The sequence below is a fragment of the Lutra lutra genome, chromosome 18 (assembly GCF_902655055.1).
Source record: "Lutra lutra chromosome 18, mLutLut1.2, whole genome shotgun sequence".
Classification (NCBI taxonomy): Eukaryota; Metazoa; Chordata; class Mammalia; order Carnivora; family Mustelidae; genus Lutra; species Lutra lutra.
Window position 1 is genome coordinate 39,942,128 of NC_062295.1, and position 16,667 is coordinate 39,958,794.

General features: G+C 57.7%; 1 protein-coding gene across 5 annotated transcripts in view; it reads left to right on the top strand.

The window, feature by feature from the left end:
* PRKAR1B (protein kinase cAMP-dependent type I regulatory subunit beta) overlaps positions 1-16,667 on the top strand; it is a 79,796-nt gene that overhangs the window by 20,942 nt on the left and 42,187 nt on the right. For all 5 annotated transcript variants that reach the window (XM_047713596.1, XM_047713597.1, XM_047713598.1 and 2 more), the window contains 2 exons: positions 2,789-2,947; positions 3,865-3,956. In XM_047713596.1, coding sequence (XP_047569552.1) covers positions 2,789-2,947; positions 3,865-3,956 — 251 coding nt within the window. The remainder of the gene's footprint in view (positions 1-2,788; positions 2,948-3,864; positions 3,957-16,667) is intronic.

The following is a 16,667-nucleotide window of genomic DNA, read 5'->3' on the forward strand; positions in this document are numbered from 1 at the left end:
GTCGTGATGCCGGGCACAGGGGTCTCCAGCTGTGCACCCTTGGGCATGCACCACGCCCCTGCACCCAGCTGCACGAGGCAGCAGGCCCCAGTCTGCTGTGGTCGCTACTGAACTCTGTTCTTTCTGGGTCCTGTCCGTGTGTGATCAGGCAACCTACAAGATCTGGGAAAGGTGTGTGTAAGTCAGGGATTTCCAATCGAGTACACAGTGGGACATGTTAGTTAAAACGATCCCCAGATGAGTTTAAATCTTTTTCTTACTCAGAAACTATATTCTTTGATTATAATCCAATAGTTTTTTTATTATTGTTGGTAGAGCAGTAACCAGAAAAAAAGGTGGAAGCCAGCCTCCTCACACACTTTGAAACCAATAACAAGCTTTTGTGTGATTTATCAAAGAAGACTGTCGTCATGGGGCACCTGGGTGGCTCAGTGGGTTAAAGCCTCTGCCTTCGGCTCAGGTCATGATCCCAGGGTCCTGGGATCGAGCCCCGCATCGGGCTCTCTGCTCCTCGAAGAGCCTGCTTCCTCCTCTCTCTCTACCTGCCTCTCAGCCTACTTGTGATCTCTGTCTGTCAAATAAATAAAAACAAATAAAATCTTTTTTAAAAAAAGAAGACCGTCATCATAAAAAAACATGAAATAGCTGAACTGAGTGACAAAGCATCCCATTCTCAAAACTTGTGAGTTGTGCAACTGGTCCTTAGAGGGGAAATGACTGGTTTGCTAGGTGCTGCCCAGCACTGTACCTAGTCCTTTGTGCCTCACACTGCTACCATTGCTGACTTTTCATCTGTCTTCCCTGTTAGATGGACATTTTCACGACAAAACTGTGCCTTTTCCTCTGTAGAGCAATCTCTGTGTGAGGTTGGTAGACAGAGGTACTGGACAAGTGATGGAAACCTCCCTTGTCTCTCCTCACCCTGCCACTGGAGGTCAAGTGCCCCTGGACACAGCCCTGGTCCTCTCCTGGCTTCATAGATGGGGATGGCGGCCCCGGGCCTGTCTTTTACTGTGACAGGCTGCAGCCCCGAGGCGGGGTCTTGTGGTCGGCCTGGGGCTGGCACCAGTGACCCCGGCCCAGGACACCACACATCTCCAAATACCACAGCATCCATTCGGTCGGAGGGGACGGGGTCGAGGGACTGCCTCCCCAGGGGATCCCAGAAATGCTAACCATGTGCAGCCACTCGGAGTCTGGCTGCCACCCAGGGTGTGGCCTCTCCTCCTCTGGGGTGTTCAGGGCCTGTGCACGGGGTCAGGCTGACATGGCTAACCACCCAGCTGTGTCCTCAGCAAGCGTGTCTGGGCATGGGGCATGGAGGGAGGGATTCTGCCCATCCCAGGCTCCAGGCATGTGGGCTTCTCTCAGGAGTGGGAACTCAGGTCCAGAGAATCGCCCCACGTCCCACCCCTCTGTGGCCGAGAATTTTCCCTTCTCAGGCCGCGAGTCTGCCTTTCACCCCTTGTGCCAGAAAAACGTGGTCAGAAGTAGACTGTGACCGTCATTTACGATCTAGGGAGCACTTGGCCTTGGGGGCAGAACAGGGACAGTCCCTGGAGCTGTGTTAGGCATTCCTGGGGCAGATCCTGGCCATGGATCTTTCTGGAAATGTGGTTCCCACACTGCTGTTGTGAAGCGTCCTCTGACCCTGTGCCGTTGACTATCCTGCAGCCCCAGACAGCTCATCAGCGTGAGAACAGGAGGCAGGAAGGGGGCTCCGGAAAATGAGAGGTTTTCCTGGAATCCTGCGGGGGAGGGGAGGGGGGTGCCATCCCATTTCCCCATTTCCGCCCAATGCCTCCCCAAGTGGCCTTGAGCTTTGAAGCCTCTGGATCCCGCCCAGTTAGGCCCTTGGCTGCCCAGCATGGAAAATGGCCCGTGGTAGGACAGCAATGTCAACTGTCTCAAGAAAGCAAGGCCCCAGCACAATTCCCTCCTCATTTACACCATAGCATGAAATAGGATGGCTTCATGCTTCTCTTGGGGTTCTCAGGTTACCTGGGAAGCTTGAACTATGTGCTGTTGGTGGAGCAGGAGGGGTGCTTTGGAAGGTGGGGCCGCGGGCATCCCGAGAGGAGCCGTGGGGGGCACGGGGATTCCTTCTCCTCCCTTCACATTCTTGCCGGGTGACTGCCAGGTAAAATCAGGTGGGGGAGGTTGCCAGGTGCGGGTGTTTGGAGAAGGTGGTCCTTGCAGACAAAGGGGACAGAGGCCTTGTCCTGGGCATGTGGGGAGACAGGTGAGGGTCTGTTTGCCACGGACCACCCCCCCCTTGCTGCTCCCCGTGGTAACCCAGCCCATCACCAGACTGCTTCTGGGACATGGGGATGTGATGGCCGCAGAGGTCGGGGTGAGGGCCCTGCTTGTCAGGCAGTGTGTGTTCCTTCGTGCTTCTGGAATCTTGTGCCCTCTGCACGCACAGTCGTTAAAGCAATTAAATAACGAACAGAAGGAAGAAAACAAAAGAGATTTGCTTTCCACTTATGTATTCACCTCCCATTTCCTGCATGTGTGCTATAGGGATGTGGGGGTATGAGGGACTGCCTGATGGAGACCTCAGACCTCAGGCACCTGGTACCCAAAATGTCGCAGTGAGGGCAGGCAGAACCCCTCTGAGCTGGCGCTCTGTGGGGTTGGGTGGTGGGGGAGAGATGGAGGTGCCCTCGAAGCTGGGGGTCTGCTGGGCACAGAGGGAGGAGGGCTGGACAGCACTCCTCGGTGGCACTTGTAGGTGGATAGGCTGCGTTGGCTGCTGCTACCAGCCCTCCCATGTTTTCCCCCACAGGAAGAAAACAGACAGATTCTGACACAGCAAAAGTCAGACTCTCATGACGAGGAGGTCTCCCCGACCCCACCAAACCCTGTGGTGAAAGCTCGCCGCCGCCGCGGGGGCGTGAGTGCCGAGGTGTACACAGAGGAGGATGCCGTGTCCTACGTGAGGAAGGTGGGCCCCCTCGTCCTCACCCCAGGGTCCCTGCTTCCCTCATCCTCACCCTGGGGTCCCTGCTCCCATTCCCCATCCTCACCCTGGGGTCTCTGACCTTGGTCGTGCTCCCTTCTGCTCTGAGAGGGGCCACAGTGGTGGACTGTCATTGTCACAGTCACTGCCCACAGGCTTGTGGTGTGTGGGTAGAGGAGACCAGTATCCAGATCACGTGATCCCTGTCCTCCTGGAGCCTGGCCTCAGAGCCACCAGTGGGGATTTCCTCCTCCACGTTGCTGTCCCTCAGTGTCCATCCCTCAGGGCTAGCGCCCAGCCCTCCGCTGCTACAGCGCAGTGGGTGCACCTGCATCAGGACGGGCTCTGGAGCATGAGAGCCCACAGGGTGTCCCTGTGTGCAACAGTGTACGGGCCTGGCCTCCCGCCTTCCCCAGGCACGTGGGGCCTGTCGTTCCCACCTTGTGCGTTTATACCCTCTAGACCCTCACTTATATTTTTTCTCTTGGTATTTTTAGTTCTTGATCCCTTAAAAAAGTTAATTTGGTGGAATACGTGTAACGTGCAGCTCCCCATGTCTGTGAGCCTGGGTGACTGTGACGCTCACTCTCTCTCTGTGTAGAGGTGGGTGTCCGAAAGCAGGTGCCGGCAGGCTGGTTCTTGGCGGGAGCCGCACCATCTCCCGTGTCCTCTGGTGGCGAGGAGAGCAGGAGAGCGGGCTAATTCCGCCAGGGCCTGCCTCCAGATGCCACACGATAGACGGGGCTTCAGCGCACAGGTTTTGGGGACTGTCCATGCAATACTCGGCCCGCATTTCCGTGCAGAGTTGATAGGCCTCGAGCACACACATGCTGCCGCTGTCCCCTGTCTGTCTGCAGGACCCTCGGGGATGCTCGAAAGTCTGACTATGGTTTCCCCTGCAGGTCATCCCCAAGGACTACAAGACCATGACGGCGCTGGCCAAAGCCATCTCCAAAAATGTGCTGTTTGCTCACCTGGACGACAACGAGAGAAGGTAGGACCCCATGAGACAGTGGGGCCAGGACCGACACTCCTCCCCAGGCCTCCCCGGCCCCTGGTCACAGGGGACACATGCCTGCCTGGGTCAGGCTCTGAGGCTTCCGTGTGCCCTGGTCATCCACAGATACCTGTAGCCTCGACGCCAAGTCACACAGCCCCCACGGGCCCCAGGAGTGGCTGTGGGGTAGGGTCTTTCCAGGGAGCGGCTCCCAACATCTGTGGGGGCCTCAGGGGCCGAGTGCCAGGAATTGAGACCCTACAGATAACTGGGAGAAAATCCCTGGGACTGTTCTGGGTTAGTGCTTGTGGATTTATGCATGTGCGTGAATTCTTGTCACAGCGTGGGCTCACAGCCCGCACGGTTTGTCCCGCTCACAGGGCGGGGAACATCCGTCTATCAGGAAGGGTTTGTGTGGTTTGTAGTTCCCGTTTCCGCCGAGCTGCTCCTCAGCCCTTACTCCCCTCCCACAGCTGCTTGCGCCTTGTCACGGTCCACGGCACTTCCATGACCACGGCTGTCCTGTGCGCTCACCTTCAGTCCTTGATCGTTTCTTTCCTCAAGTTAAATCCTTCGATGTGGATGAAAGGCTGTGTAGGGTTTTGGTTTTCCTCTCTCGTTTCTCAACTTCGGTGAATTCTGTTTCTCGGTTAGATGACCGAGCACGTTTGGATGATGGAGCTCTACGGAGTCCAAATGCCACGCAAATTTGTGGACCAGGGAGAGAGCCCCCTCACAGCCCCGTTCCGTGATGGCGGTGGGCCCTTCCGCGCCAGTGTCCCAGGCTGGCGGGCAAGTGCAGAGCGCTGCCTACACGGGAGGGGCCCTAGCAGCAGAGAGGCTGTGGCAGAGAGACGTGGCGGGGCGGGGGAGGGGGGGTTCTTGGTGGGTGTGGTGCGTTTTCCTGGGCTGCTGTGGCATCGCAGGTGCGGGCCACCTGGGAAGGCTGTGGGTGCATCCAGAGGCCTGGTGCTCCGGGCCTCGCCTGGGGTGGGGCCGCTTCTGGAGTGTCCATGGCGGGGTGTAACTCGAGCCATGATCCAGAACGTCTTGGGGGTGTGTGCAATGCCTACCCCTTGGGGCCACACGGGCATGATGGGCAGGATGGAGAGGCCAGGTCTCGGCATGGGACCCCCCCACAGCCCCAGCAGCCCAGGAGGGTCTTGCCATGCTGAGATGCTCAGGATTCAGCCTCCGTATGCCCCAAATGCAGTCTCAGGTCCTTGCAGGAGGGGGCACAGGGAGGTTGCTCCGAAGAGGAGAAGCCCTGTGACCACAGAGGTGGAGACGAGCAAGGTGACTTTGGGCTATAGGCCACCAGCCACCCCCAGAGGCAAGAGGGGCTGGAGGGCTCTTTCCTGGAGCCTCTGAGGGCACAGGGCCCTGTGGCCTCTCGATTTCCACCTGCTGGAGCTGATTCTGGGCTTCTGGGCTCCAGAACTGGGAGACTGAACGCTTCCACTGTTATCATTTCTCCTAATGGTGTGTACCTGGCAGTTATGGTCTCTGTCACCAGGTGGGAACAGATGACTCAAGAGTTGTATCTTTATGAACTTGAAAGTGAACGTCAGTAATTCTGTCCAGATTTAGACCTGACTTCTGAGTAGGTGATGCACTCACATGGATCGAAACCCAAAGGTGCCAGGGGTCCAGAGGGAAGTCGTGAGCTGTATGGAGGTGGTCCCAGGACCCTGACTCGTCCCTGGGTCCCTCTGCAGGTCCCTTTCTGCAGACAGACTCCTCGCCCTCAGCCAGGAGATCAGAGGCTCCCCGCAGTGGCCACACAGACCTCTGTCCTTTCTTCACCGGGTTTCGGTGGTCAGGGGACGGATGGCTGTGGGTCGTGCCTGGGTCCACTGGGGTCTGGCAGATGTGTACTTTGGTGCCAGCCTGGGGGAGGAGGTGCCCCTCTGGGTAGACAAGAGGACACAACCACCCAGCGGTGCAGTTGGACTTTGATCTCAGAGTGGGCCTGTAATGTGCACCTGTACATGGCAGGTCCTGGTCCCATTCCTGCCAGCCAGCAGGCTGGGCGCTCCCCCAGATCAGGCCCAACCCTGAGTGCAGGGAGGGAGTTCGGGGCACAGTGATTTGGGGTCCTGGGAGCTTCCCTTCCTGTTGCCAGAGCCACAGGGGAGCCTAACCAAGCCTCGTAACCCCGGCATCACAGAGCTTAGCAGCCATGCCCCTCTTCAGAGCCTGCGTTCTGACAGACGAGGCCACTGTCAACAGAGCAGGTGAGGCATGTTCATGGAGGCCCAGGCTCCTCCGGCTGTGGTTTGGAGACGTCCTGTGTTGCCACCAGAGATGTGTGCCGGCTGGAACCATGGGCCTGGCCTGGCTGCCGGGATACTGTGCTCAGAGGAGGGAGACAGGGAACGGACTCCTCGGCAGCCTCCACCTGACCTCCCATGTGTGGCTTACAGCTCTGTGAGCAGCGCCCTCTGTGCCCCCATGGTCTGGCGGTGCTGCTTTCCTGTGTGAGGGTAGGGGGTCTCCCGTTGTGCAGGGTATACCCACTTATCCACTTACCAGTTGAGGGACACTTGGGCCACTCCCACTTTTGGAGTCTTGGCCGCACACCTCGGGGTGTGGGTATTGGAGCCTCTGGGGCACACACCTAGGAGTAGCCTTTAGGGCATGTCCTCCCTCCACGTGTGCCTTTCCAAGGAGCCCCCAGACTCCGCTGCCCTTCTGGCCCTACTGAGCTTTGAGCCTGCCCTTTCGTGGGGGCCATGTGCCCCCTCCATGGCAGCTGTGTTTGTGGCACGGCCTTCACACCCTTTCAGAGCCCGTCCCCAGCTTCTAGGCAGAGGTTCCGGGCAGAAGCGGGTGCAGGGCTGGTGAGGCCTGGGGACAAGCAGATCTGAGCGCTCTCTCTGGTCGTCTTGGCTGCCTGTGTCCAGGAAGAGTTTGTGCACGGGTCCTGTGCCCTTGGCCCCGAGTTTCCAGAGTCACATGGTTCCCACTGCCTCGGACTTTTCTGGATCCAAGAGCCAGGTGGACTAGAAGTGCAGGAAGCAGATGGTCAGATTGGAAATTCCTCTTGGCGAGGCGGGCTTGGGAAGAGCGTTTTTCTGCCGCAGGAAAACTCACTTTCCATTTTGAAACCCCGAAGGGAACCTTTTTCTGGCTGAAGCCTCCAAAGAAACAGGCGGATGGTTCAGGAAGTGGACTCCAGAGGGAGCGGGCTGGAGACAACGTCTCTTGACCTTTCACTTGATGTCCTCTGCACAGCATCCAAGTTCTTTGCTTTTTCCAGTTTACTAGAAGCCGGGCTCGGCAGCCCGGGCTGTGGTTTGGGGCACATTCTTTCCAGGTTCGCAGAGTGCCTGGCACGCCTCGACTCAGAGCTGCCTCCCGCGGGGGTGGTGGAAACAGCCCTCTGCTCCGCTAGTATGGTGAGCCTCTTTGTGCTTAAAGCACCGCCCTCCCCCGCCCCGGCAAGCTCAGATGGGAGACAGGTGACCCCGTGGCCGCAGGCAGGGTGGTCTTGCCCTGGTCAGGTCACAATGGCATCTCTTCTTCAGTTTGTGTGGGGGTGCTCCCGCGAGTCGAGGGGTAAGGGGTTTGTGTGAGCTTCTTTGTTCAGCAGAAGGTAGTGCAATGGAGCTGTGGGGGAGGGCTGCTCACCCTCTGAACATCCTTGTTCTCTCTCCTAGGACAGCACCCCCCCCAACCCAGGTGAACGTTGCTGGAGGCTTTCTCTAGCCGTTTCCCCTCTGTCTGTAACAAGGGTGTGTCTGCTGCCGGAGGCCACACTGACTGTCATAGCAGAGGCAGGGTTCCTGCAGGAGTCCCTGGGGCTCCAAAACCTGTGTTCTCCGTCCCCCACTCCTGTAACGACAGGTCATGTGCTCCTGCAGGAGGAGGGAACACGGGAAAGCAGGTGATCCAGAGATGGTCGTCAGGAGGTGCCCAGGTGTCCTGGGGTGAACTGGGAATGCTGGGAGTTGTCTCTGGCTTGCCGGGTCTGGGCAGCCACAGGGAGGACCAGGAAACCCCCGAACACACTGTGTCAGGCCAGAGATGTGTTAAACACACACACACCCAAACTCTCTCTCACACACACACACACGCACACACGCACACACACACACACACACCGGTACACGTATGCAAACACACACACACTTCCCTGTACACACAAACGCACACTCACGCACACACATGCTACAAAATTGAATGTGTGTTAAAAGGTCTTTTGGAAGGAGACCATTGAATCATGTCACTAGGGTGTGTAATGACGTTCTTTGGGACTCAGTTTCCTCAAGTGTCAAATGAGAGTCATAAAACCTACTTTGAGGGTTACAGTGAAGAGCGAGTATAGTAATGTTTATGGGTATAACATTGTCCCCATCCCACCATCCCCATTATCACCACCATCATCACCATCCCCATCATCATCAAAGCCATCATCACCATCACCACTTTCATTACCATCCCCATCCCCATTATCACCACCACCATCATCCCTATCCTTATCATCCCCATTATCATCATCCCCCTCATCTCCATCATCCCCATCACCATCCTCATTATCACCATCATTATCCTTATCCTCATCATCACCGTCATCATCATCATCATTATCCCCATCATCGCCATCATCATCACCATCATCCCTATCATCATCATCATCATCATCACCATCATCCCTATCATCATCATCACCATCATCCCCATCATCATCATCACCATCATCCCCATCATCACCATCATCATCATCACCACCATCATCTCCATCATCCCCATCATCACCAGAGTCATCCCCATCACCACCATCATCCCCATCCCCATCATCACCACCATCCCCATCATCATCATCACCATCATCCCCATCATCATCACTTTCATCACCACCACCCTCCCTCTTCCCCTCCTCACCATCATAGTCTTCATCCTCCTCTTCCTCCTCTTTTTGGTAGCTCTTTTGTGGGGTGGAGGGCAGGCTGTGTCATTGGGCTTCTCCCTGGATACCACTTTGCCCCTCTGAGGCTGGCCTAGACCCCCACATGGACCCCACAGCCAGGCCTCACTCCTCTCAGTGTTTAGTCTGAGGCCACTCCACAAGCTCGTTCTCGGGTCCATCCTGGGCCTAAGGTAGGTACGCTGGCTGCTCTGGGCCTCAGGACACTGCAGAAAGGCATGTGGAAGGCCTGCTCATCCCTTAACATCGGGGTACAGAAGAGGGTTTTGAGGCTCAGTGAGGGGAGGGCCCTTCCCCATTGTCCCTCGCTCCAGGTCACAGTAGATGTGCTAGCTGGGGCTGGAGCCCCTTGTGCCCTGGGCCGGCCCCTTGCCACTCCCTCTGAACCATGCAGCAGGTGTCCTGGCTGGGACTGGAGCAGGTGTCTTCCTGCCCCTCCGTCACCCCTCTGCTGTGTGGAGTTCCTCCAGGTGAGGGTGCTAGGGGCGCACTGCAGTAGCGGTGCAAGCTACTGTGAGCAGTTGCGGATCTCCTATCTTTCCTGGGGTTGCCGGGGGCACCCTGCTTAGGGACCCAAAGAGCCTCAGAAGGCAGCCTGCAGTGTCCTCTAGGCCCTGGGCCATCCGAGAACCGTGGCCTGGCCCCGAGGGTGCACCCCAGACTGAGAGAGGGAGCAGGGAGCAGCTGGGTTCAGTTGGGTCCCTTCCCGGCTTGCTGTGCTTCAGGTGCCTGGAGACGAGCATCACCGTGCCCCTGGGAGTCCAGAGCGCGGTAATGAGGAGGCTCCGTGTGTGCGGTTTGGGCCATGCAGGCAGCGCTGTGCTTTGGGCCCTCGGCTGGGGCCTCATTACCGGAGCTGCCAGACGGGCGGGCGAGGGCATCTCACCCTGGGGTGGCCTTCCTGGCAGCAGCCCCACTCTCTGCAGCTCTAATTAAAACAGGCTCTGGCGGGAGCGCCGCACCGCTGGCCCGAGCAGCTGTCTCCTGGTATCTGCCACCGGCTCTGCCGCCCGCCCGCGCATCTCCAGCAGCCTGTTTTTCCCCAGATTGGCTGGGGCCCCCAGGTGATGGGAAAAACACGCCGTCTGCTGGATTCACATGCAGCCTTTGCTCCCCCCGCTGCTTCGGCCCCTTCACTCCCTCCTGGCTCTGGCGCAGGCCTTGCAGCTTCTCTTTGAGGCAACACGAAAACACAAAATTAGCATTTTGGGGAATGCAGGGCCTCCTCTTAGGAGGAGGTTAATGATCAAACAAGCAACGGTTTCGTGTTCGTGTTGCACACAGCCTCCTGTTCTGGGCAGGAGACCTCGAGGCTGCTAACTTCCGGGGCACGGGAGCCGCCTTCCATGCGAAGCTGGGAGCTGGAGCTTGCATCACATGACGTGTTCTGAGCTGGTCCCCGGACCTCAGGCCTCATGGGCACCGTCGTGTTAGAACAAGGCAGACGGGGGCGCCTGGGTGGCTCAGTGGTCGGGCATCTGCCTTTGGCTTGGGTCGTGGCCCCAGGGTCCTGGGATGGAGCCCCGCATTGGGCACCCTGCCTGGCGGGAAGCCTGCTTCCTCCTCTCTCACTCCCAGTGCTTGTGTTCCCTCTCTTGCTGTCAAATAAATAAATAAAATCTAAAAAAACAAAAACAAAACAAAACAAAAAACACGGCAGACTGGCTTTGCTGCTGATGGTGCTGGGCTGCTGGGCACAGAGAGCGTCAGCCGGCGCTCAAAGGCCCCCAGTGAGGATAGGGAGAAGTGAGGACTGGGCTGCACTGGGCTGACCCACTTCCCGCGTGCTGGCACCACCCAGCTCAGTGACCCCCCCTCCCCAGGAAAAGGGACAGTCAGGTAAAAAGTGCCCAGGATCAAGTCGTGTAGTCAGAAGTCGAACAAGGTGCAGTTTCAGTTTTCTGTGGCGTCTTAGCTGGGGAGGGGCGTCCAGGGCCCGTGTTCCTGGGGATCGGGTCGCAGAGCCCGGCGCATCTGATTATGGGATCGGTGGGAGAGCCCCGGGGCTCTGTTGTCCAGTGTGGACATCTAGCGGCTTGCCGTGGATCCTGCCTGTCTGTGGTCTCGGTGGTTTGGTGCTGTGATGCTTTAAGACATCTAGAATCAAGAGGGGCCATGCCCAGGGTGCCACAGACTCAGCGGTTCCCCATGTTCCCGCACCTAATCATCTCCCCTGTTGATGCTGCCCCACAGACTCCCAAAGATATTTGGTTTGGGCGCCCAAGATCTTTCTGCTGCCCGTGCCCATTATATGGAGGCCCAGGGAGGGGGTAGGACGGCCCAGTTGCTCAGGGGCAGGAAGCGAGTCCTGAAAGGATGCGCGGCAAGATGTCCCTTGGTGGTGAGCGGGCCCACTGGCTTCCAGACCTGGTGGGTGCCTCAGGTCCTGGCTCCCCTCCATTCTTGAGCTGTGGTCACTAAAGTTAGGTGATTTACCTGCCAGCTGGCTGGGGTCGGGGGGTTGTAGGGAGAGGCCAGGGTGAAGGGCGGGTAGCCCTGGAGGAGGACTGTGATCCCCCACACTTGTCCCCATCTCCATGAGGACTCCATGGGGGCATGGCCGGTGTCCCTGCTCCCATTTGTCAGCCAGGAAAATGGGGCCCAGAGGAGGCAGGTGAATGGTCCAAGGTTTCATGGGTTCTCTGGGGCATCCCCGGTCTTCCTGAGAGAGCCTGGCACACGTCCTGGGTTCATGCAGAGTGAAAAAGCCGAGAGGGACCCTGCAGCGTCATTCGGGTAATGCTGGGCCCTGCGTCAGTGGGTGGCTAGCAGCTCTGGGTCCCTCCTGACCCACACAGCCGTGCAAGTAAGTGGTGGGCTGAGGGGCACCTTGCTTGCCCGGGGTCCCACAGCTGGTGAATAAACTAAAACCTGGTGCTCGCTGTTGAGTCCCTGTGGGGAGCATGTCCGTGCGGGTGTCAGGACCCCGAGACACAGCTGTATCTCCTGCGAGACCCCTCTAGTGGGGACGGGTACTCACACAGTGAACAGTCCTTTTCCAAGCTGTGGCTGTCCCACGGCCATCTGCCCAACACATGGGGTCACAGAGGAGGAGTGGACCCCATCCTCCCCGTCCTTTAGGGGAGCTCACTTACTAGACCCAGCAACCTTTGAGTCGGTCTTCAAGGACAGGCAGAGGAGGGGGGGAGGGCGTTGGAGTAGTGGGAACAGTGTGGGCGAAGAAAGGACGGACTTGCCATGGCAAGTGCTGAATTCGGGCAGGAGCCATGGGCTCCATGGGAGGCCCCCATTGTCTTAAGTGCCAAGAGGTGCAGATGATAACCCGGGGGGCCCATGCGGCCATCCCCCGTGCAGACACTTTCAGGGGCATTCTTCCCACACGGGGTGTTGCATTGGCCCCCCATGGTCCTGCCTTATTCCTTTCAGGTGTCAGCGCCCTGGGGTCAAAGGGCATTCCCTTTTCATTTTGGAAGGTGCCTCGGGAGAGACGGCCCCACCTTCCAACGGCCCTGTGCTGTGTGTGGCGCTCGCGCTGGCCCTTCCCGCCCTTCCTGCTCACCCCAACATCTGCTGGGAAATGGCAGCTCAAGGTCAGGGTCGTTTCTGGGCATGGACCCTGGGCTCGGGAGGCCCCCCCATCTCCCTTTCATGCTCTGCCATCCTGAAATCTAGAGTCTTCACACCGGAGCCCCATGTGGCCCCTGAGCAGGGCACCCATCAGGGTGAGGGACCCGCGCTTCTGTCCACCAGTTACTTGGTTTCTGCGTTCTCTGCAAATCGCCCGATTGATCCTGTGCTTGTTTTTTCGACTGGTTTGCGTGAGTTATCGGTCAACTGACAAAATCAGGCCTTTGATGATGAGCTGTAGAGCAGTTACTTTGTGATTGGACTCTTCTGTTTGTCTATGAAATCCTTTTGTCATGTGGAAGTTTAAAAAAATTTTTTTCCATAATTCTTTTATTGTGGTAAAACATGTACAACTCAGAAATTTACCACTTTAACCATTTCTCAGTGTCCAGTTCAGGGGCACTGTCTACCCCGTCTGGCTCCAGAACGTTCCATTCCTCCCCACCCACCCCGCCCCACAGAGACCCTGTCCACACGGATCCCCGACTGCTCCCCAGCCCCGGCCCCGCCATCTGTTCTCTGGGTCTGTGAGTCTGACGAATCCAGGTCCTCTTGTGTGTGGGGTCCCTGTGCGTGTCCTTTCATGTTTGGCTAGTGTCCTCAGGGCTTTTCCCCGTGGGGGCAGGGGTCCCGTCCCTCTGTCTTGAAGACTGATGCATTGCTCTTCCATGGAGTGGGCCACAGCACTTTCGTGTCACCCGTCCACGGGCAAGCTGTCCTTCATGTTAGCAGGCTGACCCTCCTTCCTTTATGGCTCCTGGCGTTCTACAGAACGCCTCCCAGACGTCAGGACCGTAAGTAAACACACTGTGATCTTTTCTAGAACCTTCCCAGTTTGCCGCTTGTTTTTCTCTCAGCGATTGAAGGCTTGACTCACCAGGGATTTTGTTTTGGTTTAAGAGCATAAACTCAGCTGAGTCTTCCCAGACAGCCGTGCGTGTGGACTCTGCTCTCCGCATGGAGCTGGCCCTCCGTCTGCTCACCCAAACCGCCCCACGGGTGGGGGTCTGTGTCAAGACGCCGTCTGCTCTCTGGATGGCTGGGGCCGCATTTTCAGAAGGCCCCTCTGAGGGGTTGTATGGGCCTGGAGACCCCAGGGGGTGGCGGCTTTCTTTGGGGGGAGCTGCTGCTGGCCCAGCATCTGGGTGGGGGTCCCAGGAGCCTCTGAGGGGGTCGGCCCAGGATTTAGCAGCCCCTAGGGGCATCCAGGAAGGCACATTCAGGTGTCTGTTGTGGGGAGCCCACCGGTGGTAGGGGGAGCACATGTGTGGGGGTTTTAGGTCTGCCCTGCTGAGAAGGGGCGCACGGATGTCCCAGATCTGCGTGTGTGTACACGCGTGTGTTGTCTGTGTGCCTGTGGTGTGTGCGTTCGCATGTGTGTGGGGATGTGAAGCATGTGTGTCCTTTACTACCAGAGAACTCCTTACTCTGGGGCGTTGTGCAAGCCGTTCTAGTGACTCTCTGTTAGTAGAAATGACTGCAAGGTACTATTTTTACAAGTTCTTTTATGGTGGGGAATCACAGACGTGAGCAGCCGGGGAGGGAAGAGCGTGACGAAGCTCGCGGCCCCCGCACTCCCGTTCCCTCTCCGCGCCGCTCCGTCCTCCCTCTGTCCTCCCTCCCACTCTCCCACCCTGGATTCCCGAAGCGGGCCTCCGCTGTCAGATGGCTGGGCCGTAAATATTTCAATGTGAGAGGCGGAGGTTTCATCCGCGCACGTCCCTGTGATCACTCCACGTTTGGCACGCATGTTCGGGGTGGCGTGGCTCTGCTCGCCGGTCACGCCCAGAGCTGCCAAGGGCCGGCTCACGTTTCTGAACGGGGCGCATTCCTTCCTACATTGGATCCAACCTCCTGGACGGTGCCCCTGTGGGGTTGGTGCTATCCAGGGTGCCTGCGGATCGCGCCCTGAGCATGTGAGCCCCCCAGAAGTGGAAGAGAGCCAGGGTCCCCTGGAACTTAGCCAGCGGGGCTCTGCGTGCTGTCCACGGGGCTCCTGAAGGCCCAGCCTCCCTGAGCTGTGTCCTGTGCGGCAACAGCTGGCCGGCCTCGTCCTTCGGGAAGAGCGGCAATTGCTGGGACTTGGCGAAACAGAGATGGGGTGCTTTGACTCCAGGAGCCACCATGGCTAAGAGCGACCTCCAGCCATCAGCTGCTAAATCCCCATTTCCACTCCTGCCCGCAGCGCGGTCTCTGACCCTGCCTGCGCCCCTACTGTGAGGCTGTTGGCATGAAGCCCTCTCGTAGAGGAGGCTGGCCCCTGTCACTGAGGGAGGGCTCCAGGTGAGCTCCTCTGGTCGTCCCTCCGTCTCTCACTCCTTCATTCATTCCTTATCCACCCAGGTTCCCCTGACCTTTCCTGGCCTTTTTTTTTTTTTTTTTAAGATTTTATTTATTTATTTGAAAGAGAAAGAGCACAAGGTGGGTGGGGGCCAGAGGCAGAGGGAGAAGCAGGCTTCCCACTGAGCAGGGAGCCCAACGCGGGGCTCGATCCCAGGACCCTGGGACCATGACCTGAGCTGAAGGCAGACGCTTCACCGACTGAGCCCCCAGGCACCTCTCCCCGACCTTTTAGAAAAGAAAGTTTTCTAAAGACTGGTTGTGGGGCTGGAAGACATCACTGTCTCCAGAGCTGGTTTTGCCCGGGGACTCACACAAGTCTGTGGACCGGGGTTTCCTCCCCGCTGTGGACCTGGAGAGACCTTGATCTGCGTGATCTCATGAAACTCTCGCAGGGACCCTGCGCCAGTGTCTGGCCAGGCCCAGAGGGCTCTTCTCTGCTCTGGGGCGGGGGGTGAACATCAGGGCTGCCACGTTCCCTGAGCGTGGCCGTGTGCTCTGTCCTGGGCAGGGTGCTGTGAGGGGTCATGAGCTGGGTGGTAGAGCTTTGGCTCCTGCCCTTGAGAAGCCCTCAAATTCCAGGCCTGCGAGAGTTTCAGCACCAAAAGGGAAGGAGCCCAGGAAAGCTTCTAGAAGGTGGAGGGCTTGGGTTATGCTCTGAGAGGCAGCAGTGCTGGAGACCGTTTTGCTGGTAAGTGGAGGCTGAGTCAGGCAGGGGAGCCAGAGGTGTCTAGGGAGAGCCACTTGGGACAACCTTGGGCTCAGGCCTGGCCTTGCTGTTTGCTGGCTGTGTGACTTTGGCAGACGACATGGCTTTCGCGAGCTTCGGGAGTGCTCCCTGTGTCTCGGAACGCAGAAGCTCACTCCCCGCATACTTGCTCCTCAGTATGTGATTCTGCATTGTTCTAGAGTGGGGGAGGGTCTCTGCCAGACACAGCAGCTAGGGAAGGCCTCTTGGGGGGCCAGGGAATGTTTCACCCAAGACCTGCAAAGTGCAGCATCAGGAGACTCGTTTCTGGTCTGACCACCAGGGACAGCCCAGGTGGTCGGAGGGGACCAGGTATGGGGGAGGAGAGAGTGACCCCGATCCTGCCTTTCTGCGGGCCGGGGTCTTCTAGCAGGAAACTCGGACCCCAGGGTGCAGGCCCTCCAGGGGCCACTCACACAGGGTCAGAGTCCCCAGTTTCAGCTTCAGATTCATATTTGGGTCTGAGTGACTGGAGATGTGTTTACAGTTGCTGTCACCTTTCCCAGCCTTTTCTCTTAGAATGACCTCCAGCGTGAGAGGGGGTCTTACCTGGGTGGGTTGCCCGGAGATGTAGAACCCTTAGGCCACTAGATATCGGGACAGAGACCGTTTTCAAGCAAAGCGCAAAAGAAATCAGTGCAGGTATAGAACCTCTAAGTGAGAGGTGTCTGGGTGGTTTAGTCAGTTAAGCATCCGACTCTAGATTTAGGCTCTGGTCTCTGTGCTCAGTGGGGAGTCTGCTCCTCTCTCTCTCTCTTGCTCTCCCTCTGCCCCTTCCCCACCCCTTGCACGCCTGCTTTTTCTAAAATAAAGAAATAAATCTCTTAAGAAAAACCTCTGAATGCCATGTTTCCAGAACAATTGTAATCTTTCAATTCAATAGTTTATAAAAAATGTTAGTGTTTATGTTTAGTCAGCCAATATTAAAAAATACTCCGTGCTCAGTGACGTCTTGTTTTCAGTAGCTGGTGAGTGTCTGGCCGCAGGGGCGTATGGGTTCTTGGAGAGACGGGGCCAGTGGGACGCAGGTATACAAGAGGCATCTATTACAGGAGCCAGTGTGCATGGTTGAGGAGGCTGAGACCCAGCCGGGCCGGCCGTG